The 25,814-nt window shown below is 39.0% G+C and overlaps 1 protein-coding gene across 1 annotated transcript in view; it reads left to right on the top strand.

Moving 5' to 3' along the window:
• SLC16A10 (solute carrier family 16 member 10) overlaps positions 1-20,889 on the top strand; it is a 117,220-nt gene extending 96,331 nt beyond the window's left edge. Inside the window, exons 2-6 of the mRNA XM_063443511.1 lie at positions 11,965-12,109; positions 16,828-17,266; positions 18,303-18,446; positions 19,312-19,540; positions 20,077-20,889. Coding sequence (XP_063299581.1) covers positions 11,965-12,109; positions 16,828-17,266; positions 18,303-18,446; positions 19,312-19,540; positions 20,077-20,312 — 1,193 coding nt within the window. The 3' untranslated portion in view covers positions 20,313-20,889. The remainder of the gene's footprint in view (positions 1-11,964; positions 12,110-16,827; positions 17,267-18,302; positions 18,447-19,311; positions 19,541-20,076) is intronic.
• The last annotated feature ends 4,925 nt before the right edge of the window (positions 20,890-25,814 follow it).

Here is a 25,814-nt window from a genome sequence, read left to right as displayed (position 1 = left end):
GAGATATTGATTGTTTATACTGCTCATTTTCTGTATATTGTATATTGATTTATTTATATGCCCTTCCGAACCGGATGTGTAGCCATATTGGAGGTGGCAGACCACATCCGGTCCGGACCATATTAGGCTAATTACATATACAAGTGTTGTGAATTGTTTAATTAAGTAGGTAATGATCCCCCTATAAAAACTGTGGTATATCCATTGTAATTTAGAAGAGCACCTGAGGAAGACCATATTCAGTTGGTTGAAACGCGTTGTGTGTGCAATATTGCTTTTTATATCTTATCTTTTAACTATTTGTTAAAATAAACTACTATCCTGATACTCCTGGCTCCTGGCTCCTGGCTCCTGACTCCTGACTCCAAACTTGATGATCATAGAGACCTAAGGGGAACTGGCCTGAGGATCCAAACAAATGTGCATGTCCCATTTAAGTGACATGAAAGCTGTATAAGTCCTGAGCCTACTTTGAAACGGCTCAAAAAAGTGTGAGTGATTCCATCTCAAATCTTTGCTTTAAAGTATATATATTATACAGGTTGCACTATGTTCTTCTCTGTATTTATATTTTTTATATAGGGATTTTTCCATTTGTCAAATCCTATCATTGTGTACTAAGAAGGAGATACCTATATTGCTATACCCCAGGTAACCACTCCTGTTTGGTGTGTGTGTGCGCTTAAACTTTTTTGGTTGTACATGTTTCTATAAGTATATATAGTGGTGATATACTTGGTTTCGGCTGCACCACCCATCGATTTGACCCTTTAGCGCCACTTCTATACTTTTTTCTGTTACTTGTATACTGTTTACCACTGTATAGATAAGGCTGCTTAGGAAAATGTCTATATTTGAGTTAAGACAAAATTGGTGCAATTTGGCACATGAAAAGTTTGGTGTTGATACTCAGATTGACGAACCTACAATTACTCTGAGTGACAACCTAGACGAAAGTATGTTTCAATTAGAGAAACTACTTATTCGTGAGTTAAAAATTAAATGGGAGATATTTACTTTGGAGAAATATCTTGAGAAAGAAATCACCCCTAGGGGGCTGAGGTTTACTAAGTTCCCCACATTTAATAGAGAAAAGGAGAGTTTTATCAAAATTTGGACTACTGCTTTGGAATCATTTTCAATTACCATGATTAACATCATTATCACTGAAAGAAGAGATAATTTACGAGAAATTGATGAGTTAATTAAGGGAATTAAAATCAGACTAGAACCCTTTGTAGGGACAAGGGATTTTGAGAGTCTCTCAGAAAGAATTACGGCTAAAATAAATAAAATTGAGAAAAGTCTTATCTTTAACAAAAAAAAGAAATTTAATAGGGATCTTGATGATTATGCTAATAATGAGGTTAGGGTATTACCAAAGCCCAGAAAAGACAATAATCATCAGAGACAAAAAGAGAGACTGAGGACCCCAGGAGTTAAGGGGAAACCCTCTTTTCAATACCGAAATAATGACACTCACCAGTACTCTGTGCCTTATAACAACCACAGAGGTGGGAAAGGAGTTCCTCGATCTCCAATTGAGGATACTCGTAGGCCCTATAACCATGAACCCTATTTTCGGGAGAATACACCTTTGAAATCTGGGAAGACCTTCCAAACCGAAAGATTGAGATCTGACTACCCTGGACCTGCGCCACTTCCTCAGAGATGGAGCAGGTTCAGAGAAAGAAAGACCTCTCATAATAGGAGGAGAAGCCCTATTAGGGGTAATTCCCCATATATACCCCTTAAAAATCGGTTTGAGGCTCTTAGAACTGAACCTAGGGAGGATGTTTTTTTAGGGAACCGAATGGGGAGGAAAACCCCGATAAAAGAAACCCTAAGGAAAAGGACCAGAAAATCAGAAGAGGAAAGAGAGGAGGGAGAGGAGGGGGAGATTATGCCGGGAAAAAGGAGACAGAGGGAAGTGAGATAAGAATTTTTAATTTATCCAATAGAGTCCTTTCTAAAGCAGAAGAAGGGATTCTATCGAAAAGTTTTAAATTTGTACCTAGCTGTCCAGTAAACAAATTTGAAGTTTTTCTTGATCTCAACCGCTATACCAGGAAGCTATGTTTAAAAAAATTTTTTAATAAACAAGATCCTATCATACCAGATACACTGGTTAATTTAGCTCCAGTGAGTGGCAATTTGGGAGTTATTCACACTGATTTAAAGAAAAAATCAGATTTTTTTCCCACTTTTCTGAAAACAGATAATATTAAGGTCTTTGAAAATTCTTGTTTGACTGACATACATAATATAAAGCCCCTTACTAAGTTTGAACATAATATCTCTTTTCAAGAGAGAAAAGCTATAGACTCAATTAAAAAGGATATATCTATAGTTGTTAAACCAGCAGACAAGGGGGGAGGAATAGTTGTCCTTGATAAAAGTTGGTATATACGGGAAATATACAGACAACTGAATGACATAACTACATATGTAAAACTTAAGAATAATCCCCTAGAAGGAATTAGAAAAAATTTAAAAATATTTTTGGAGAAAGGTTTGGAGGATAATATTTTAGACAAGAAAGAATTTTCCTTCCTACTCCCTGAACATCCGAGAGTTCCTGTCATATATATATTGCCCAAAATCCACAAGGACGTAACCAACCCCCCAGGGCGCCCCATTGTCTCTGGGATAGACTCGGTTTTATCTGCACTCTCTCAATATATCGATCATCATCTACAACCTTTGGTTAAGAAGACTCCAGCATTTTTACAAGACTCTATGAGTCTATTGAATATCCTAAAAAATTTTAGTTGGCAAGAAGACTATTTACTCGCAACTTGCGATGTATCTAGCCTCTATACCATCATCCAACATGATATAGGGTGCAAAGCCGTCGAATTTTATCTCGAGGCTACTGAGGCATATGGAGACCCCCAAAAGTCGTTTATTCTGGAGGGAATTCGCATGATCCTACAGAACAACTATTTTTGGTTCGAGGAGGAGTTCTTTATGCAAATTAAGGGTACGGCTATGGGGACCAAGTTTGCGCCAAGTTATGCGAATTTATTCATGTCCTTTTGGGAACGTTCTTTCGTCTTTGGGGGACATGGCTTTGGCGCAAACTTGGTCCTCTACAAGAGATATATTGATGATATTTTTATTATTTGGAAGGGGCCGGAGAAGACTCTTTTAGAATTTTTTACTCACCTTAACGATAATGAGTGGGGAATCTCCCTCACACAAAATGTGAGCAATAATAATGTTGATTTTCTGGATCTGAATGTTTTTATCCAGGACCAAGTTTTAATGACTAAAACTTTTTTTAAAAAGGTAGATGTTAACAGCTTCATCGAATTGGATAGCTGTCACCATCGTCCATGGCTAAACAACATACCCAAAGGACAGTTCCTTCGGATACGAAGGAACTGTACCAAAAAAGAGGACTATACTAGTCAGGCTATGTCCCTTAAAAAACAGCTTATACAAAAAGGGTATGAGAGTGACGACTTACAGAAAAAATAGATCAAGTCGGGGACATGGACAGATCTCCCCTGTTACAATATAAAAGTAAAAAAGATTTAGGCGAACAAAAACAGATCCCCTTTATTTTTAATTTTTCTAGCAATATAGGTGCCATCAAGAAAATTATTAATAAAAATTGGCACATTTTACAACACGAGGAGGACATTAAACAATTTGTAGGAAAAAAGCCCAAATTTATATTCAGGGGTGCAAGAAACCTTAAACAGATGGTAACTTCCAGTTTCATTAAAACCGAAGTACCAAGAAACTTTTTGAGTGACTGGACACAAGAACAGAAAGGTTTTTTCTACTGTGGGTCGTGCAGAGCCTGCTGCAATACCCTAAAACGGAATAATAAGAAGGTAGAGAAGTTCCATTCTACAGTGACTAAAAAAGAATATCATATTAAAACTTTAATCACTTGTCACTCTACTTATGTCATCTATCTTTTACAATGTAGTTGCGGATATCAATATGTGGGGAAAACGTCTCGCCAACTCAAAATTAGGCTTGGTGAACATCTGAGAAATATCCAAAAAGGGTTTCCGAACCACAGTGTATCGAGACACTTTTTACAACATCATGGCTCGGACCCTAAGTTCCTTAGCTTTTTTGCTATTGAAAAAGTAGTGGGACACTGGAGAGGCGGAGATATATCGAAAGCCCTGAGTTTAAAAGAATCCAAGTGGATTTTCGAATTACGCTCCCTGGCCCCAAAAGGTCTCAACATCGATTTTGAGATCAATAAATTGTTATAATTGATGGTATCTGAGGACTCACTTACGAGGATTTTTTAGTATACACTTTTTCTATTTTTTGGTCCTTTTTAGGATTTTTTATTTAAATTTTACTATTTAAAAACTTTTTATTTTTTAACTTTTTTCTGGTTTAGTCGGTTGAGATCGGGTTATTCTTGGACAGCTATTTTCTATACTTTAGTTCTTTTTGTATAGGATTTTTTATATAAGGTTTATCTAATATTGTTAGATTAATGCACCCTTATAAATGCAGTATATCTATTATCTGTATCTATGAGTTATAGAAAGGGTTGCATTTATATTTGTATAGTGGTTGTTGTTATTAATTATGTATATTTTGTGTTTTCTTTTACTTATATGCAATATGTGCCTTACGTATGGAAACACTCATAAGAGGACTGATTGCCCACTCTTAAGATGGCCACCTTGCCCTCAATTTCAAACGGACACTCCTATACTCTCAGGAGAACGAAGAGAGAGGTCCTGCCTCCTCATTATGTAACCGGAAGTAATATCGATAGTTTCGGAGGATATACACGTCACCGGAAGTGACGCGACGGGCGGACTCCATTTTCGGACATGTGACCGGAAATGACGAAACGGAATACCGAGAGGACCTTGGATATACCTATTTTCACAGTCACACATGATTTTGTTGTACCATGGTGGCTGACTGTGATGGGGATAGGAGATATTGATTGTTTATACTGCTCATTTTCTGTATATTGTATATTGATTTATTTATATGCCCTTCCGAACCGGATGTGTAGCCATATTGGAGGTGGCAGACCACATCCGGTCCGGACCATATTAGGCTAATTACATATACAAGTGTTGTGAATTGTTTAATTAAGTAGGTAATGATCCCCCTATAAAAACTGTGGTATATCCATTGTAATTTAGAAGAGCACCTGAGGAAGACCATATTCAGTTGGTTGAAACGCGTTGTGTGTGCAATATTGCTTTTTATATCTTATCTTTTAACTATTTGTTAAAATAAACTACTATCCTGATACTCCTGGCTCCTGGCTCCTGGCTCCTGACTCCTGACTCCAAACTTGATGATCATAGAGACCTAAGGGGAACTGGCCTGAGGATCCAAACAAATGTGCATGTCCCATTTAAGTGACATGAAAGCTGTATAAGTCCTGAGCCTACTTTGAAACGGCTCAAAAAAGTGTGAGTGATTCCATCTCAAATCTTTGCTTTAAAGTATATATATTATACAGGTTGCACTATGTTCTTCTCTGTATTTATATTTTTTATATAGGGATTTTTCCATTTGTCAAATCCTATCATTGTGTACTAAGAAGGAGATACCTATATTGCTATACCCCAGGTAACCACTCCTGTTTGGTGTGTGTGTGCGCTTAAACTTTTTTGGTTGTACATGTTTCTATAAGTATATATAGTGGTGATATACTTGGTTTCGGCTGCACCACCCATCGATTTGACCCTTTAGCGCCACTTCTATACTTTTTTCTGTTACTTACACACTGAAAGCTACACTCATTCACTCAATCACAGCCCCAGACGAGGCAAACAAAGCATTTGTCTGGGAGCTTGGGGTGGAATTTTTTGCCCCCCCCCCCCCCCCCCCCCCCCCCAAAAAAAAAGCGCCGCCCTAGGCAAATGCCTTGTTTGCCTTGTGGTAAATACATCCCTGCCAGAACCACTACCCAGTCCCTTGCTGTTTGAAAACTTTTTAAACTGCACTATTGTTTAACCCCTTAAAGGGACACTCTAGGCACCCAGACCACTTCTGCTCATTGGAGTGGTCTGGGTGCCAACTCCCACTACTCTTAACCCTGCACGTGTAATTATTGCAGTTTTTTATAAACTGCAATAATTACCTTGCAGGGTTAACTCCACCACTAGTGGCTGTCTATTAGACAGCCACTAGAGGGAACTTCCTGGTTTCTAGCACAGGAAACCTGTGCTAGAGCGTCGCTGGACGTCCTCACGCTGTGTGAGGACCTCCAGCGTCGCTCAAAACCCCATAGGAAAGCATTGAAATGATTTTTCAATGCTTTCCTATGGGAAGACGTAATACGCATGCGCGGCATTTCCGCGCATGCGCATTAGGTCCCCTCGGCCGGTGGGCGAGATCAGTCTCGCCCACCGGTCGATGCAATGGATAGGAGGAGCGTCGCGGAGGCGGAGACAGCGGCGAGGGACATCGCCGCTGCCTCAGGTAAGTCACTGAAGGGGTTTTCACCCCTTCAGTAACTGGGGATTGGGGGGTGGGAGGGAGAGGGACCCTCCAGTGCCAGGAAAACGGATTGTTTTCCTGGCACTGGAGATTCCCTTTAAGGACACATTACATGTGTGACATGTCATGATTGCCTTTTATTCCAGAAGTTTGGTCCTTAAGGGGTTAAAGGATTACTCCAGCAAAAAAACAGTATTTCGGTAAAGCATAGTAACCCTTACTGGCATCCAGCCCAAAAGCAATAACACAAAGAAATAAAGGCAAAACTTACCTGCAATCCTATGTCGAGGCCAAGTTCTCCCTGCAGCCCAATCCTTCTCTAGTGACATTATTTCCCCTTACTGCAGGGGGTAGGACATCCCAGAGTACGGGTTGAAAGGGGGTTGTGCCTTTATTGGTTGCCTGTTGCCAGCATGCGATGCATCCTGACGACAGATGCTCAATTTACACAGTTTCACCATTAACTAGCATTACAGCCTGACTAAAGCCACTGCCAGGGGTGAGTTACACATTTGGCAGCACCCTCTGATATCTTGATATGGTGCGTTTTAAATTGAACTGCTGCACATACAGACTCCAAGGACCATGACCTAAACACTGAAGTGGTTGTGGTGCTTAGAGTAACCCTTTAATAGATCAGTTGATTACTAGAATTATTTGGAATAAAATGGCCTATGTACTATGATAAATCTCTAATATTACTTGAAATGTAAAGAAACGTACTGAATTTACTTCCTGAACGCTAACATGCATAACCATAATATGTGTTAAAGACAAGAATTACTAAGCACAATGTAACTTAATGTCTTCAAAGACATCTAACATCAAAAAGTTATCAGTCATCTATTCAAGTGGAAATTACTGTGCCTGGGGCAATCACAGGCATTCAGTTCATTGTGCATTATAAAACAGAACCTCCAAAGGAATTCCTTACACATGGAGCATGTCACATCCTCCTGTCTTTAGAGTTACTGTGTTACTATTTTGCTTAAAGACCTGTTTAGGCATGCCATTACACTGGATAATCACAAGACAGGTTGCATGAGGTCTCGTGGACATACTCAGAAGTACATTATCAAAGGCTTATGAATAAAAAAGTTTTCCCAAAGTATGTCATTTGACTGGAGGGGGCGGAGCCTGACAAGCAAGCAAGACATGCTTTGCATGAGCTCCTGCTGCACGGACACTAAAAGCTTAATAACTCGGACCGCAGCGCTGGGACTCCTTCCTAAAAAAGCCCTACAGACTGGGGAAGCCGGAGCATATCTGTGGATACCAAATTTGACACCCGGGAACCGTGACAGCGGGCTGAGGCCTACAGGAGACGGTAGGGTGGGAGGACGGCCGCTTCCCGCCCGCTGCTCCAAACCGCAAGCAAGTACTAACCTTCCCCCCCCCCCCCCCAGAATGGAGGAGAAGGTCTCCAAGATGGCGGTCTCAGCGGACTCAGATACACGCGAATGCTGCAGCCTGAAGTGACTAGCCCCGAACACAATACAAGAGACTCAATGCTATTTTCGATAGATTCTGGGCTCCGTTTCAGGCCTGCACGCAACTAGTGGTGTCTAAGCAAACACCACTTACAGATCAAGCCTGCAGCACAGGGAGGCCTGGGAAACCTCTGAAAGGCATGACACTGCACCTCACACCTACACCTCGCATGAGACGCCCGCCTGGGCTGAGGGCACTACGGGTCCAGACCCACAGGTACAGGCCACACAAGCGGAGGGCCACAAAGAAAACGCGATGACACACACCTGACCCACAGAAGGCCCGACGCACCACCCGACGCACTACAGGACTCCAGGCTCGTGGTCAGACAGTACCAGCCCTCACACAGCTCCAGGACCGAAGGGGCACTCCATCTTCCAGACGCTGCATAGACTCCAAACGAGCAGTCAGACGAAAACCACAGCTTGATCTGCCACAGAGACGCACCCAGAAGAAATCGGGATCCTCTAGGGAACGGCATGGCTCTGCCGAGCCGAGGCATTGGCTGACCGTGCCATGTGCCCTCGAGCGAGGTACCCATGTCCCCCTCAGGACTTACAGCCATATCCAGCTTGCCGGTACCAAAAGAGGCAATATTAATATACATAAGTTAATTTTATGGTTGATCGAATTTCAGCTGATTGCATTTACTCATCTAGTTAGTTCCCCTCAGTGACCTAACCGGAGCTAACTTAATGATTAATCTTTATAATGCTTTCATTAATTCACATATATCAGAACCTCGTACAAGTTACTCACTACAAGCTTACTTCGATATGGGTACCTACAGTATAAGTGTCATTAATAGACTAGATATGTTCTAACTAAACTTGCTAACCTGTTTCATAGCGAAAACCTAACCCTAATATGATAATGTTGTTGTCCTAGCTTGAAAAATAACCGTTAACTCATCAAAACTTGTTGTTGAGCCCAGAACTATATTGATAATAGCTTGTTTACTTTACCATTACTTATTTTATTTAAAAAAATGTATGCAAACTTAACTTGCCACACAATTGTTATAACTATGATAATTGAGCCTGCTGATGCTGTTGTGGGGACACAGGCACTGTTGTACCTACTTGCATACCAAAAATAAAGAATAAAAATAAAAATTAAACAATTTGACTGTATTTTCATTTATTTAAGTTTATTCTCAGTTCATGCCCATTCCTGTAATTTTATTTAAAAAAAAAAAAAAAAAACCATAAAAACTCCATCAATTTCTAACTGTTTAGTTAATAAAGGATCAGGATCTTTGTCAGTCTTGGCCATCAAACTAAAAATGCCTTTTAAATGTATTTGCTATTTATATCCCCATTGTACACCTCTGCACAATATGCTGGTTCTACGAATAAAACTTTTTAGGGTAATATACAAAAGTTGTAGCTTAGTGGTAACAGTAGCATTAATAGGAAGGATAGGATGGGATAATTAGATAAACATTATTAAGTCATAATCTGCTGGTTTTGTTCATTAAAGAAGAGTAGTAATACAAATTAAAAAGTTTAATTAATACAGCTCCTGCTCCTCGTGGTGAATTTTGCGATACATCACCCCAAAACCTATCAATAATAGGTGATAACGAGCAGCCCACAATGGCATTGACTAAGCAGATATTCCTGTGGGACTTCCCTTACTTGCCACAACATGTTCTTTGCATTTTTATTAACCTTGCAAATGCTGTTAGGAAATTGCGTGACTGTTTTTTGTTCTGTGCGCACAACAAAAATAAAGATTGACACAAAACAAAACAGTTCAAGCCCTTCAATACCAGAATCGAGTATAAACATTTTTATTTTCATGTATTTCCAGTATAAATCTGTCCATAAAGCCTCACTCACCCTCATTTATACTCTAGTTATGATTACCAGCCTGGAGAGGAACAAATTTTTCTGGCAGAAGCTACTAGTGACTGATTTAATGAATGTAACGTTGCTGAAAATGTCAGCTCACCCCCTGCTTTCCAAAAGTACAGGAAGTGTCACTGGATCATACTTTTCTGACAGTCGGGGAGGCGGGAGGAGTGAATGGACTGTACCATTTCACTGTCAGTATTACATTTACATATATACATTTACATATTTTTAATTTTTAAGTTTGTCTGCAAAGCAATCTATACATAAAATGGTTGTGTTATGATAGCTTTACATACTGGCTATGCATCCCTTGTTTCAAATAAATGTTAGGCTAATATGTTTTCAAACAAAAAGTGGCTTGCAGGGAAGGGGTTAACCATTTGGAAGTCGACATCTAGTTGGTAACTAATATTCGCTGAAGTGAAAAGTGTCTGGAATTCAAAATTAATTGAAGAAAAATATTTATTTAAGCCAAAATAGATAAAGTGCAAAAAATACTGCAAATCAGCCATTTCTAAATTGGCTTTTTTGCCCTAAATGCTGAAATTTGTGTAAACTGGCCAGCAATTCACACTTTAATGAATAACTGTTATTGGCACCCTGTAGGGTTCGTAGATTGGGTTTCTGATGTGAGTGATTCTCACTTCTAGACCAGAGAGTTAGTTATATACATCAGCAGCTGTATATGAATAGAAGAATAGATCATGTGGATTTAAGATTGGATCAGGTGCTACAGTAGTACATTTCTTGGTGCATTAAAACCAGGGTTTACATCTTTATAACATTAGTACTCTTAGAGCTTGAAGGTATATCATAGGGTCAGGAATACAAAGCTGTTTTTCTGGCAGTATCGTGCCCCCTGCCTTCCCTCCCACGCCCCCTTCCTTGCACCCCTCCCTCCGGGTTAAATAAAGGGTTACAAATCCATTATTTACTTACCTTATCCCAAAAGGGAAACTGCATCCAGACCACCTCAATGAGCTGAAGTGGTCTGGGTGCATATGGTGTCGCTTTAAGACTGATAGTGGAGGCAACACGATTGGAGCGTTTAACAATGGATTTATACAATTTTGAAAAATTATAAAGGAAACAGCAGTGGAGAAATGTGTCTTTAATGGCCATATATTATTGCATGACACTATCTCTACATTCCATACAGTTGATGGTTATGAATAAAGAGGCTTTGATGCAAAGTGGAGCTATCACCATGGAAACAAGCTGAATGTTCATGCTGATTGCTCTACTTTTGGAACACTGAGCCAGAGCTGTTTTTTCTACATCTGTCTGTTAGTTGTTGCTTTTGTGTAAACTGCTAACACTGTAATATGGCTGTGTTGTATTTACTTAACTAGCAAAACAATAAAACCTGTGATCTGCTTCCAAACCAGTGTACGGTAACTATTGTATTTTAGGTTTAGTGTTTATTTCAGCCTTTATATTCTAAAGTTAATGGGAAGTGCAGTTGTAAACCATGCCATGTGAAATGATTTACAGAAGACTTTGTAGAAATCATATTGTAACGAGCGTGTTAGACCGTTTCGGCTCTTTCCTTATTGAATTAATCCCACAGACTTGAGAAATTATCAAGAGGACGTGTAAAAGGCGAGTGCTGAAATATCACAAGACCAAAATGAATGCAGATTAAATTATTCTGCTTGTGCAGTTATCAAATGAAAAACGCAAAATGATGTTTTACTGTTAAATAGACTATGACAGGTGGTGGTTGATTCACATCCCATGTCATCTCATTCCCTACTGCTCATACCATGCTTTACCATCAATTTAATGACGAGTGTTCCTGGTTTTCTTTAATATGGGGCTGTCGAGATAGAAAGTTGAGGCTAGACACAACTAAGACTATTCTTTGTACAAGTAAAGTGCATGTGTCATTCAAATAAACTTTTCACAGAGAAAAAAATCTACTTCTAAAGAGAATGCAACATCTTGGACCCACAGTTCTATGTCACAGATATGCACCTTACATAATGCAGTATCACAGTACATTATCCATAGTATAGTCCTCCACCATCTCTTGTGTCCACACTCGCCATGGTTGAATGTTTACCATACCTTACTATAGCAAAAGTCTTTTTTTTTTTGGTCTGTTTTTCTTTTTCCGACATGAAGTGTTTTATTCATCCTGGGCTTTCTTTATTCACAGCATGGGTCAGCTCCTTGTCTATGGGAATGATCTTCTTCTGCTCTCCTGTGGTCAGCATATTTACCGACGTGTTCGGCTGTCGAGTGACAGCAGTGTCTGGAGCTGCCGTGGGTATCATTGGCCTTCTTTCCAGTTCTTTTGTGAGGTATGTTTATCAACAAAACCCAGTCCAAAGTGCCCAACATATTTCACATTTAAGACAAGCAGGCATGGAAAAGGGGCAGTAATAAATAAACGCAAGAGTTGTACGTCTCATGAATGAGAAATACTTTCATTAAAATAGACTTCACAACAGATCAGTTAAATTCCTATTAAAATAATGTAACATGTGGTTAATGCTTATTAGATACAAGTAATGGAAAATATTCATAGAGACACTATGCCAGCTAACCCCTACAGCTACTAACAGTTTAATATCGTACCATGTGTAAGGTGTGCAACATAAACCATGGCTCTTCCCAGTGCTCAGAGACCGCTCTGTGTCAAATTTGTCTAATCTAGATGGCAGGTACTGCCTGAGAGTAGTGAAGTATGGATTGCGAGATTGAGAAAGCAGTTTCTGGGTGCTACAATCAGCCCCGGTTTTGAAACAGTTTGACAATAAACTTAGTGTTGGCACTAGTACACTTTAGGTAACATGGTGACTACAGTGAGCTGTAGTAGTTATGCTCTTTGAATGCCACTGTAAGACAGACATTATCTTCAAAAATCAAATGAGACTTTCAGTCTAATGGAAACATTTATGTAAAATGTGAGATTATTTCAGATCTACAAGACACATAAGATTGTTAAAGAAGAGCCTTCTTATGTGAGTTTTTTTGCTGGGAACAGGCATGTGATACATAGTATTCATGCTTTAACAGAAATGCTGATCGAGTCAATTGCTGGAAGGTTTTTCCCATCTTTTTTGCTATTCATTTCTGAAAGTTTCCTCCCCCCATCTCTTCTTATGAATGTGGCTAGCCTCAAGGGTAGGATGTCACACAGGATCTCTGTTGCTTGGTGCACGATCTGAGAGTATACATCTGAGAGTACCTAAAAGTATACATGTGAGAGCATTAGGAGTTAGTTTATGTCAAGTTGACTATCATTCCTCAGAATAAAATATTTCATGTAATATAGTCTTGTTGAGCATTATAATGCAATTAACACATATGGCTTTATATGTTTTATAGTTTTACTTTGTTCATTGCGTGCAGTCATCTTTAAGCCCTATTTGGCATGAAGCAACACTTATCTTAGCGAAGACCATATACAATCTGAACTGCTGAAAAAGACGCAGAGTACCTTTTTGAGATGTTAGTCCAGGGCTGGGCAATCTTTGGCACTCCGGATAATGTGGCCTACTACTCCCATACTACTCTTATAACCATAATGCTAGCAAAGCATCATGGGAGATGTAGTTCACAATGTGCATTGTCGAAGGTTTTCTATCCCTGTTCTAGGCACTTGTGTCTGTTGTCAAGATTCATGAATTCACTCAAGCTCTTGATGACATGCATGGTCTTTGGGATCTTTGGTCGGATAAGACATGCTTGCAACCGAAGAGGGCTTAGATTAAAAGATGGCTGCCACACAGAGCAGTGAAAGAGTTATTTATTTAAGTGTATGCATTGCAAAATAATACACATGTTGGCTATACTACATGTAATCACTTTTTTTATTAAGTTGTTTTGGTGACTACAGTATCCCTTTAAAGCAGGCATGAGGAACCTTATCATACCCTTTAAAATCATTTGGTGAGACCCTCCCAGGGCAGGGCTGCCATTACCATTAGGCAGCACAACATCCCGCTGACCATCTCAGGCAGGAGGTGTGTGAACTGCACAGTGCTCGCCTCCAGCCAGTCACGCCTGGATAGCGTGGCTGAGGCGCACATTAAGATAGATGAGCTTCTGTAACCTGTAACAGGAAGTGCAAACATGGATCGCCAAACTGCTTCCTGTCAGACACAGGTGAGGTTTCTGAATCTCATCTATTCTGGTCTACTGCTCGGATATGCTACACAGGAGGGAGGTGAGGAGACACATGGGGGGGAGGTGCAAGGGGGTAAGACACATGGGGGGAGAAAATGAGACACATGGGGGAGGGGTGAGAAAACATGGGCGCTGTGGGAATGAAACACATTGGAGACTGGGGGAATGAGACACTTTGGGAAGGCAGGGGTAATGAGACACATGGGGGTAATGAGAAACATGGGCAAATAGGGGGAATGAGTCACATGGGGCCTGGGGTAATGAGACACATGATGAGGAGAGAATGAGACAAGTGGGGGGAGGTTGGGGGAATGAGACACATGAATGAAGGGACTGAGGGAGGAAATGAGACATGGAGGGGCTGGGGGGAGGAAATTAAACACATGGAGAGGCTGGGGCAGGACATTAAACACATGGAGGGGCTGAGGGGAGGAAATGAGCCACTAATGGAGGGTCTAGGGGACACACAAAGAAACATAGAGAGGCTGGGGGAGAAAGAGATACACAGAAAGGATGGGAACGGGAGAAACACATGATGATGCTTCAGGTGAGTAAACATTGTTTTCACTGCCCCCAACGCCCTCCGACTTTAACTGGAGATGTCACCTTCAGGGATCTTTGCTAAACACCACAGATCCACTAAAATTAATGATCTATATACTAAATATAACAAATGTATTTGTATCTTCATAAAGTAACAGGATTGGCATAGAATAGATGTGTTTTATTTTTAAGACCATTTTATATGGAGCTAAGTGAATCCAGGTCTTTCACTGACTATAAGCCTGTCTATATGAGTAAATACAGTGAAACAAGTTTGAGTTTTATAATTTAAAATCGTATGTATATATTAAAGAGGCTGTGTCACCTTCTGGGGTCTTTGCATATTTTGCACCTTGGTGGGCGAAGGCCCGGGATGGAGTGCAGATGAGATATACTTACTTAAAGCGGTCCCACAGTCATCTCCATCCAGAGAACCCTCTTCAGCTCCTGGCGCACTATCTGGAGTCCACGATAGTGCTGTACTTTCGCGCATGTGCAAGAGTACAATGTCTATGTCCACGAAACCGCGAGCGCTTCGTTATTATCTCCAATAGGTTCTGCCCAATATGGCGTTCACAAATGTGCATGCGTCGTCACGAGGTGTTCTTTGGGTATTTAAATTCAGTTTTAATTTTTTCTCAGTGCCCTGGCGTGGTTTCCGGTTTGATTATCCAAGAGCACGTTATTTGTATAGATTCTTGTGTATTTTGACCATGGCTTGTTCTTTGGCTTATTTTATAAATTCTTTATTTTTATTGTGCATGAGGTAACAAAACATCTTACGATGCCACAACAGCATGTGGAAGCGCATTTATAACATTGTAAATCACAGATATGTCATTGAGATAATGGCACATTTTTAGTATAAACAAGTGTAGTTCGCTACGTCTGTGGTTCTTCATTAAAAGGTATGAAACTAAACAGGCTAAACTAGTTGACATATGGCTTAGAAAAATTAATGTGTATAATGAATGGCTGATGATTATGTATAGTCTGCCCTCTTGATAGTAATAGGTTGCCCTCTTGACAGTAATAGGTCGTTTAGCATTAGTTTACTAGTGTGAGACAATACAGCCCTGTCAGTTAGTGTGGAGGTCTGTCTAGGTCCTGGCATGGATAAGCAGTAAGCAGTTAAAAAACATAGGGGACATAGATTGCATGGGAAGGTTCATTCCTTCTGGCAGCAGTAATAAACCTGTTAGGCAGATAGAATGATAGGGAGTAGTAGAAGGCAGACAAAACATAGCTTAAGGGAGAGCATATCTGAGCGTGTCCCTCCTGCGCTGGTGCGCCATGTCGTTACCCTATACCCTTGCTGACTTGCATGATAGAGGATAGTGTCCCGTTAGTCCAAATTTGGTCGCTCCGCCGGCCCCAGGCCTTCACGGGAGCCCCTGTGCACTCCCCTCCACTTCAGCTGCTCTCAGTGCTGCAGGCGAGATCCCGGGAGGTCTTTGTGGTGGGTAGTACCTTCCAAGGATGTGGGTTAGGCAATCGGGTGCTACCCCTTCTGCTCCGCAGCCCAGGAAGGCGGCAGTGGGCTTTGGGTTTTGCAGGACGTGGCTTTTTCCTTGCTGGTCTCAGGCGCTGTTGGTAGTCTCCGTCGGTTGTCAGCCACTAGGTGCAGTTTGAAAGGAGGTAGATGTCTGTGCTCTGCTTGTCCCTGTTTCTCCATTAAGGCTCGGTCCTTTCTGCTCTGCAGCTTCCGCCAGAATCTGCGAAAGAGATCGTCCAGTCGCTGTTCGAGTGGCTTTAGTAAGCTGTGTGTCTCTGCAGCAGGATCAGCAGACGCCATCTTGGCCCCTTGTATACTGCTGTGTGCTTGCATCAGGGGCTGATGGGTGTCGTGGTTCCGCTGGTGACTGATATGTGCCGGGATAACCCCCACCGGCTGGGGGGTGGGGGGGAGCGGGGTTTCCACCAGTTTTGGCATTTTCCAGCTGGTCTGGGAGTAGGGAGATCGGCCGCTTCTCCCACGCTCACCTCCAACTTTAGGCCGCAATTTCACTGTCGGGTTCAGCTTGTCCGACCGGGCTCCAAATCCTCCAGTGTTGAGATCCAGGGTGTCGCCTGCTCTCTACTGTTAAACCTCTACATTAAACCTTGCCATTCGAAGGTTTTGTGATATGTCTTAGGGTTTATGATTTATTTTATTAAGTTAACTTAAGTTCTGTGTGTTGGTTATTAGACTATCCTGACATTTACTTCACATTTCAATGTGAGTATTTCATAAAGATAATTTTTTTGGGGGTAGTGGCAGAACCACTTTAATAATGTATTGTGTGTAATGTGTATTTTCTGTTCACAATATAACATATTGATTATTTCGTTTTTTTCCAACCAGCTCATTGGGACCTCTCTATTTCACCTATGGTATTTTATTTGCCTGTGGTTGCTCCTTCGCTTACCAGCCATCCCTTGTCATCCTGGGACATTATTTCAAGAAGCGACTGGGGTTAGTTAATGGTATAGTCACTGCAGGCAGTAGCCTGTTCACAGTCTCATTGCCCTTCATCCTGAGATATATGCTTGATGTGATTGGACTGTTTAACACATTACGTGTCCTGTGTGTCCTCATGTTGATTCTCATGTTGGCGGGATTCACTTATAAGCCACTTGTACCAAGACGCGGGGACCTACAGTTTAAAAGGAACGGCAAGATTCATTTTCCATCATGCTCAAAACTGTTCAATTTCTCCATCTTCAAAATTAAGAGTTACTCTATTTGGGCCTTTGGGATCCCAGCAGCACTTTTTGGCTACTTTGTGCCTTATGTTCACTTGGTAAGTTCTGGAGGCTGAATGTGATAAAAAAAATATATGTAATAAACAAAATGTGTGAAAGTGAATGTGTGTATCAGACTGTGTATGTCACTGACTGTCTGTATCTCAATGAGTGTGTGTACATGTGCATGTCATTGAGTGAGTGTGTGTATGGGTCAATGAAACTGTTTTAGTGAGAGTATGTGTCAGTAAACGTCAGTGTCTAGTAGTGCATCCATTGTTAAGGAAATTGTTTGTTATATATTGTTTTTTCCTGATAATAAAAACAACAACAAAAAACAACAACAGTGTACTTATAGACTACTCCAAAGTATAGTTTTTATTTATCTTAAATATGAATATATTTACTGACTTTCATACACTTCCAAGACTGCCAAATGCATGGGTGTAGGAACCGGGGTTGATGTTAATATTAAAGCTGCACTGTCACCCAACCCCTGAAAAATTAGTAATTCGTGAAGCTTAAATCTTATTTAATACTCAAATTGACTGTGTTGGAATTTCACTAAAATTATAACACAGTCAAGAGATATATAGAGTCAAATTAGGGACTACTGAGAAGTGTCTAGTGCTGCTGCCGTCACAAAGTGTCAATCCCCAAGCTGTTACCAATGATAGCTGTAGGAAATTGCCCCAATCTACAGAGGATCCCATAGTCTTACAGGATCATCCATAGACCTCAATGTTGCACTCTCGTTCACGTGCGAGAGTATAGCAGTGATGTTGGCTCCTGGAGAGGGACAGGTTCAGGTACGTTTTTGCCTGCCCCCCTAGCCACCAGACCCCCAGTGACAATCTCACCTTCGGGGGTATGTGTTAATCCCGCAAAGTCTCCAGACATTGAGAGTGCCTCTTTAAATAAAACATTTTAAAAGAAAGTGTATATTTACATATATAAACACAGTACAACAACTTAATGAGCAGTTGATTGATTAAAGGGACCTAATTCTAAGGTATATATATATATATATATATATTTATTTATTTTTTATATATATATATTTTTTTTTATGTTTTAACACTTTTCTTTCAACAGATGAAACATGTGAAAGAGAGGTTAGGGGAAGATGTCAATGAAGAAATTCTCCTGCTATGTATTGGTGTTACCTCTGGGGTTGGAAGACTGATCTTCGGGAGAGTTGCTGATTACATCCCCGGGGTCAAAAAGGTGTATTTGCAGGTAATGTATTATTGATGCTTTAGCTATTAGATGAAAAAATACGATTGTTCAATCCAGTAATTATTGCCCATCAGTCATTGTTATCAGAAATAGAATTACAGGGATATTTCCGTCTGTCTTACTTGTACATTAGTTAGCAGGCTAGCTACACTTTTTCTCTGCTATGGGCTATTATGTATAATGGATGCCTGCCCACTGTCAATAGTGATTTTTATATAAATCAAATGATTTAAAAAAAATAATAATAAATCAAAGCAGGAACTACGTTTATTCTGCACAAGTAACATTATTTTAAGAGGAGAGTGTTAATTTCCAGTTACGTTTCATTGACAAGATATATGTAGTGGTTTGTAAGCTGTAAAATGAACCTGCTGTTCACTGCTTTTGTTTCAAGCTATTTTAAGAACTCCAAGTTATGAATTCAAGATGACATAACGGTTTCTCTAGGTTTACAATAGATTGAACATAAATGCTAAGTAAATGTCACACTTTGTCGTTAGTTCCTGTTAATGATAATTGTCAGTGAAAGAATTAGCAGTAATTTTCCACGCAAGTCTCTTGACCTCTGGTACATGACTCCACCTGGTGGGTGGTTATGGAAATGGGTTGCAAATTGTTCCTTCTAGGGATTATTTGGTGAAATAATGCATAGCAGTGTAGACTCTGTTACTAGTGATACACAATCCAGTTTTGGTCATTAACTGTCCCCATCTACATAAAATGTGTTGATCTACATCAACTTTGATGAGTATGTTGGTGCATTGCAGTTCATAAATAATAATAATAATAATAATAATAATAATAATATACATCGTTTTTGTTCTTTGCTAAAGATTAGATTTTGATGAAGGTTATTTTCTTGCAGGTCATTTCCTTTTTTTTCATTGGACTGATGTCAATGATGATCCCTGTGTGCCACAACTTTGGAGGTTTAATCGCCGTTTGTCTGTTTATGGGCCTGTTTGATGGATGCTTCATATGCATCATGGCCCCAATTGCATTTGAGCTTGTTGGTGCAGAAAATGTGTCTCAAGCCATAGGGTTTTTATTAGGATTCATGTCCATCCCCATGATTGTTGGTCCACCTGTTGCAGGTATGTCTAACTTTTTAGTTCAAAATACTTTGAAGCTGTATTTTGTGAATATGTTTTCAATGAAAAAAAATACGTAAAAGTTTGGTTATCGCAAGAAATGAATGCATAAAAAAGATGCAAAGATTGCCCTCACACTTTTAGGAGCCAGCTCTTGTTCACATGTTTATGAGTCTCTAGATGTCTCAATAGGAACCTCCTCATTTGATAAATAAATACTAGTGTTACTCATTGGTGACACTGTAGTAAATTCTCACTAAAATCAAAATAACATTTATGTAACACAAAACTAAATATTCGTTTGTTATAAAATTAATCATCTACATTTTTTTTTAAATAGTGTCCTAACTCTTTTAAAAGAAACCTTGAGTTCCTGTGTTATGTCGAGCATGATTGTTCACACTTGTGTATTAGTTGAATAGATCAAAACATTGTCCCATCTACATCCATACACAGACATATACAGACGGGTGCATGACTTTACATGTATACGTATTATCTAAAGTTTCTGTTTACATTTTTCTGTTGTGATCCTCCAGGTATTCTGCGTGATAAAATTGGCTACTATGATGTGGCATTTTACCTGGCGGGCATTCCACCAATCATTGGCGGAGCTATATTATGTTTGATCCCATGGATCCATGAAAGAACTTTGAAGGAAAATGCAAAATCTCTCAATGTAGACACAGAGGAGAAAATGTTGGATAATCATACCAGCGCATTCCTTCCCGGAACCGCTGAGGATATAAAGAAAGAAGACGTATCAGTTATATAATCGCCACGCTTTGCAAAAACAGAGTGCTCTGACTTTTTGTTTTTTCTATATTTTCTTTTTCTTTTTTTAAATGACAATTACCAAATGCTAAAACTGGTGCTACAAAGCCAAAGTCGTTTGATCACACTGAGCTGTTTGCTTGCTCCTGCACTATTCATTGTTTTAATATGAACTCACTGAAAATGAAAGCACACACGTGTCTGGAGCCAAGGAAGAATTGTGAAGGCCAAACAAAGAAGCTGTTTTACTCATACCTTCAAGCGGCTGACATAAATTACTTGAGGGTGTATCACAATTATCCTTATGTTCAAGTCAGGGATGATCAATGAGTGCACACTCACTTTTCTCCTTATGACAACCTTGCCTACAGAATATTTAGGAATAGCGGTGGCATTGTGCGAACATGTTTTCCCTGATTGTCAGTTTCCTTTATTTCTTGTTGTAGTGTTCTTTTATTGTATACAAGACTAGGGATTCTATGGAACATGCTTACCATAATAAGTGCATTTAGTAAATCTATGGCAGTGCACTGTATTTGAAACAATTAATATTGAAACTAATAGAATGATTCAACTGATTGCTCTAAATGTTGCACTTCGACTCCGATTTGCTGCAGCATTGCCATTGTAAATATGCACTTATCTACAGTAGACCTTTTACAATCAGCTGGTTAGAAGTCATGTGACCAGTGAAGCTACTCTGCTTAGTGCCTATTGTCTGCCTCTCTGTTTCTGAATACCTATTCTCAAGTCAGTAACCTCCAGTCCCAGAACTCACAGTACTTTACAGTACATATACTACCTGAAAAAATACTTTAACCAGGAGAACACAAAAAACAATCTTTTGTATGTTATGTTAACATTTTGTCATTTTGGTTCAGCATTATTTAAAATATGTGTTCCAATACAGTCTTAAATTAGAGGGACAAAGGTTTAAAAATAATATCCGGAAGTATTACTTTACTGAGAGGGTAGTGGATGCATGGAATAGCCTTCCAGCTGAAGTGGTAGAGGTTACCACAGTGAGGGAGTTTAAGCATGCGTGGGATATGCACTAGGCTATCCTAACTATAAGATAAGGCCAGGGACTCATGAAAGTATTTTAACAAATTGGGCAGACTAGATGGGCCGAATGGTTCTTATCTGCCGTCACATTCTATGTTTTAAACATGGCTTCACTACAGTTTATTACGATATGGACATTTTCCCGGATTCCTGCACCAGTTATCGTTTCAGTGACAATATTTTGTAAAGATTTCAATTGAGCAGAAGGAGGAGCGTAATCACATGTCTAGAAATGTCATGTTCTAAGCACAAGAGACAGGTAAACTGAACACAAAGGTAATAACAACAATATTTAAAAATAGATGACCTTTTAAACAATTGTTAACACAACATATCAAATATTTCATGCTTTTTGCTTCAAGTGACAGCTCGTGTTTCATTGATGGAGCAGCTGCATATTCTGTATGTGACTTGAATCTGTCATGGTCCCCTGAATACTACTTTAGTCAGGGACCTCTATAACAAAATATTGTCAGGTATGTTCTGAATAAATTACAGACAATCATTTTCTTTCTTTCTCTAAATTCCACCTTTTTATCTCTGGTGCCATGCACCCCCTTCCACTGCTCAAAGTATAGTTTCAAGAAGCAGCTTAACTTAATTAAATGTTTTAATCCATATTTAAATGTGAACATATATAGATATATATAACAAGGTGGCCTGTTTGGAAACATTTCAAAATGTTTGTTGTGTAGACTTGGTAGATCATGGCCAGTGTTGTTAAGCCAGAGTTATTATTACATGATCTTGCCAATGTATAATAAAGATACATTCAATCCATCACATTGCCATTAGGAAGAAAAATAATTTTACGAGAAAAAAATTAAACCATTAAACCATAACCAAGTTATGAAATCAATAAACTAAAACTTGTGAATTTTCATTATATATTGATGGGTTTTATAAACCTACCTCAATGGCCACAAGGGAATTGTGGATTTTGTATCGCAATTGAAGAATTGTTGATGTGATTTTATATCATAATTCAATCTAATTGTCCCAGATTAATTTCGAAATTATTCTGAATGTTAGTTGGTATTGAGGAATGACTGGATTTTGTGAAATCTACAAGCCTTACAACGTATTACCTTAAAAAGTGACCTTTTTAGATGATGTGCAAAGTGATTTAAAATGGAGTATTGTTTTATACATTTAAACATAGTAAACAACTTTTTGGCTCATACTTTGGTGTCCAATCTCGTAATGATGTCACCAAATTCCAAAAAACTAATGACTTACCAAAAATTGTTTTGTATGGTATAATTTGTCATTTCTATTAATCTATATAATTCTCCATATCAGGTTCTTTAGTCTGGGTACATTGATGATGTATATCCCAGGTATGACATCATTGTATATGAGAGTGACTTATAAGATCCTGTGTGTTGGCTTTTAGAGTAGGGATTTGATTTGAGCTATTCTTTTGTATCAAAGTTCTATACTTAAATGAAGAATGCAATGTGTTAAATACAGTTTAGTATGACCACCTTTGTGAAGAATTTTAAATGTGTATCCTTATAAAATGCCCTAATGCTGATGTATGCTGTGTTTACATTTGTTAATTAAATCATAAAGTAAGCCCTCAAATACCACTGCTGCCACTTGTAACAAAAAACCCCAGTGCCATTTAGTATTGTATTAAACAGTGAAGCGTGGTTCTCAGCACTATGGGGAGGCTCAGTGTTAGACATTGTAAACAATAGGTCTGTGCAAGTTATAAAATTGTAGCAATCAACTAGAACATCCCATTGGTTTCCATGGTAACCTCCCCTTTTAGAACTTGCCACAGAATTTTGCTTTATAAATAAGTACCAGAGTCCTTTCTGTGTTGTGCTTTTCAGTTATTTATTACATTTATACAAAACATCATTTAACTATATCTAGCACAAGACATGCTATTCAGTACTTTAGTTCATACTGAACCCTGGCATTTTTGGTCCAAAGCCAAAGGCTATATCCCCAGGTATTTAAGCATTTTATATTTGTTTACAGTTACTGTCAGCTATGCCTACGGTGTAATGAACGTTGTATACTAACCTGTGTACATATGGGTAGACCATTTTATATACGCACCTTTACTGATATCTGTTGAGGCTCTAGAATTTGAGTGTCCAGCTGCAGCACCCCAAATGTTGTTGGACTTCAACTCACATAATTCTTATTCGTTTCAAGTATCATCAAGAAACACAGTTTTTTTTACATTTAGAAAAGAAAACCAGAATAGATTCAAATTTCATCTGTTAGTGATACCAAATTTTTACCAGGATGAATGTGCAGTTACCCAACCACTTTCTATATATTGTTTTCTGTTGATTATGTTTACCTAAATCAGCGATCTCAAACGCTCTCCCCCCAGATGCTGATGGCGTTCAGATTGCAGAATTCTTTGAACGCAATAGATGGTCACAGCATCGTGGTAGTTGTAGTTCCAGCAACATCTGGGCAGTCAGAGCTTGAGAGGCCTGATCTAAATCAAATAAATTCAAACCTATTTTTACAATAAGTATCTGTAGACGTGTACATGCACTATATGTATTATATGAAGTGATACACATATCACCACACAGAATCAATGTACTGAAATGTTTTATATTCCAGAATATTTATCATAGCTTGACGCCTCTTGTTTCTATACTCCAGTGCCTTAAATGTTCATTGTTTGAAACCTATGACTCTATTCTTATTGTTTATGACTCATGTATGACCTTAAACGATCCATACTATATGATGGCAAACTATTTCCTATGCACGGATGAAAATGAAATTTTTAAAGCTTTTTGTATGCTACTTTGTTTGACTTTCAAAGTAAAGATAAAGTCTAGTAATACCTGAACAACATGACTTCCTTGCTGAGGGTAATCAGGGCTTTGCTCAAAAGAGCTAACAGAAGTTCCTGTTTAGAAACTTCAGGCTCTCCTCCATTGGTACTGGATGCTGGGATCAGTGCCCTGCCGCCCCAGGTAAGAAGTCAAACAGTTCAAAATGGCTTAACTATGTACAATTGTTGGCCACAACCACTAAAGTCAGCTTTAGTGATCATAGTGCTTAGCGTGTTCATTTAAGGAATGATTGTGTCTCATATTCAGCATGACCTTAGAAACTGCATCGATCTTAAAGTGACATAAAAAAATAATATTACCAGTTATTACTTAGTTTTTCAAATATTTAAATTCACGTTGCTGTCATTTCAGCTATACACATTGTTTTACAAACACTAATGCCTGATGTTAAGTTGGTTGAGTGTCATGGGAGTGGTTTACTAACAAATGCTTAATCAGCACTACCTTAGCCTGCCAAATTATTTGTAAGCTTACCCTGTGTAGAATATGTGGGTTTTGGCCAACTTTCATAGATATTATCTATAAGCATTTTCCAGGCGAGTGTATAAATAGAATCATCAGTTAAATGTCAAAGAGTCTTGTCTGGGTTCTCATGTTACTGCCTCCCGTAATATCTGATTTGAGGCTGTGCATTGCTCAACACAAACAGAAAACATTAAGACTTAATTTATATTTTCATACATTATAGCATGCACACATATACATGATCTGTCATTTATTTCATCAGGCAGATGTATTAGAATCACATAATGCATAGATGTTGCATTGAAGAGGAAATAATGCCTGGTTTAACTTTGTGCAGCTCGGTGGTCCCCGCAACTTGAAATGAGTGGGAATTACACTCTCGAGCAGAATCTGTGGCCATTTTTAATTCAGCTTCTACCCTAGCTAAATCAAGGCCTACTTCACTGCCCACATATTAAAAATAAAATACTGTTTAGTAGATATACCCCCAGTTAAAACATGTATGTATATAATTATGCTTTTTTTTTCATTGTGTTATATCTAAAAACAGCTTGCAGTAGTTGCAGATGTCTTGTCGGAAGACTGTCTGTGGCTGTCCATTGAGAGACTTCCCAGTGTAGCTCAAAAAGAAGTCTTTAAGGCAGGCTCTCTGTAATTGCCCGATCTTGAGTTTAGCTCCACTGAGCTAACCAACTAGGAAATAACTGGTTGACTGACAGCCAGGGTGTGTGTAACAATTTATAAAAGTGCCAAATTCTCTTTAAATCTGCACTTTTTTTTTCATTTTAAAGAGGACACATATGTAGCATCTAAATAGCAATTGTTTAATCTAAATAGCAAGTGTTTGAGGTCATCACCATGGAAACTGTAATGGAATGTACTGGTTATTATTCTACTATTACAATTGGGCCCTAAAATTGATCTATATCTAGCAGTCACACGACATTTCCCACTCGATTTATAGTAATCACAAGCAGACAATCCATTCAGTATGTTTCAACTTGGGAACTTTATTATCCAGTTGTATGCATTTTTTAAATCTGAACATTCAAAACATGGTGTTCTATATTTCCATATTTGTAATACGACATTTTGGGTAACGCTACAATGCAAACCATACATTGGGATTATAT

The sequence above is a fragment of the Pelobates fuscus genome, chromosome 2 (genome assembly GCF_036172605.1).
Source record: "Pelobates fuscus isolate aPelFus1 chromosome 2, aPelFus1.pri, whole genome shotgun sequence".
NCBI classification, from domain to species: Eukaryota; Metazoa; Chordata; class Amphibia; order Anura; family Pelobatidae; genus Pelobates; species Pelobates fuscus.
Note: the sequence above shows the minus strand (reverse complement) of the source record. Positions and strands in the feature narration are given on the sequence as shown.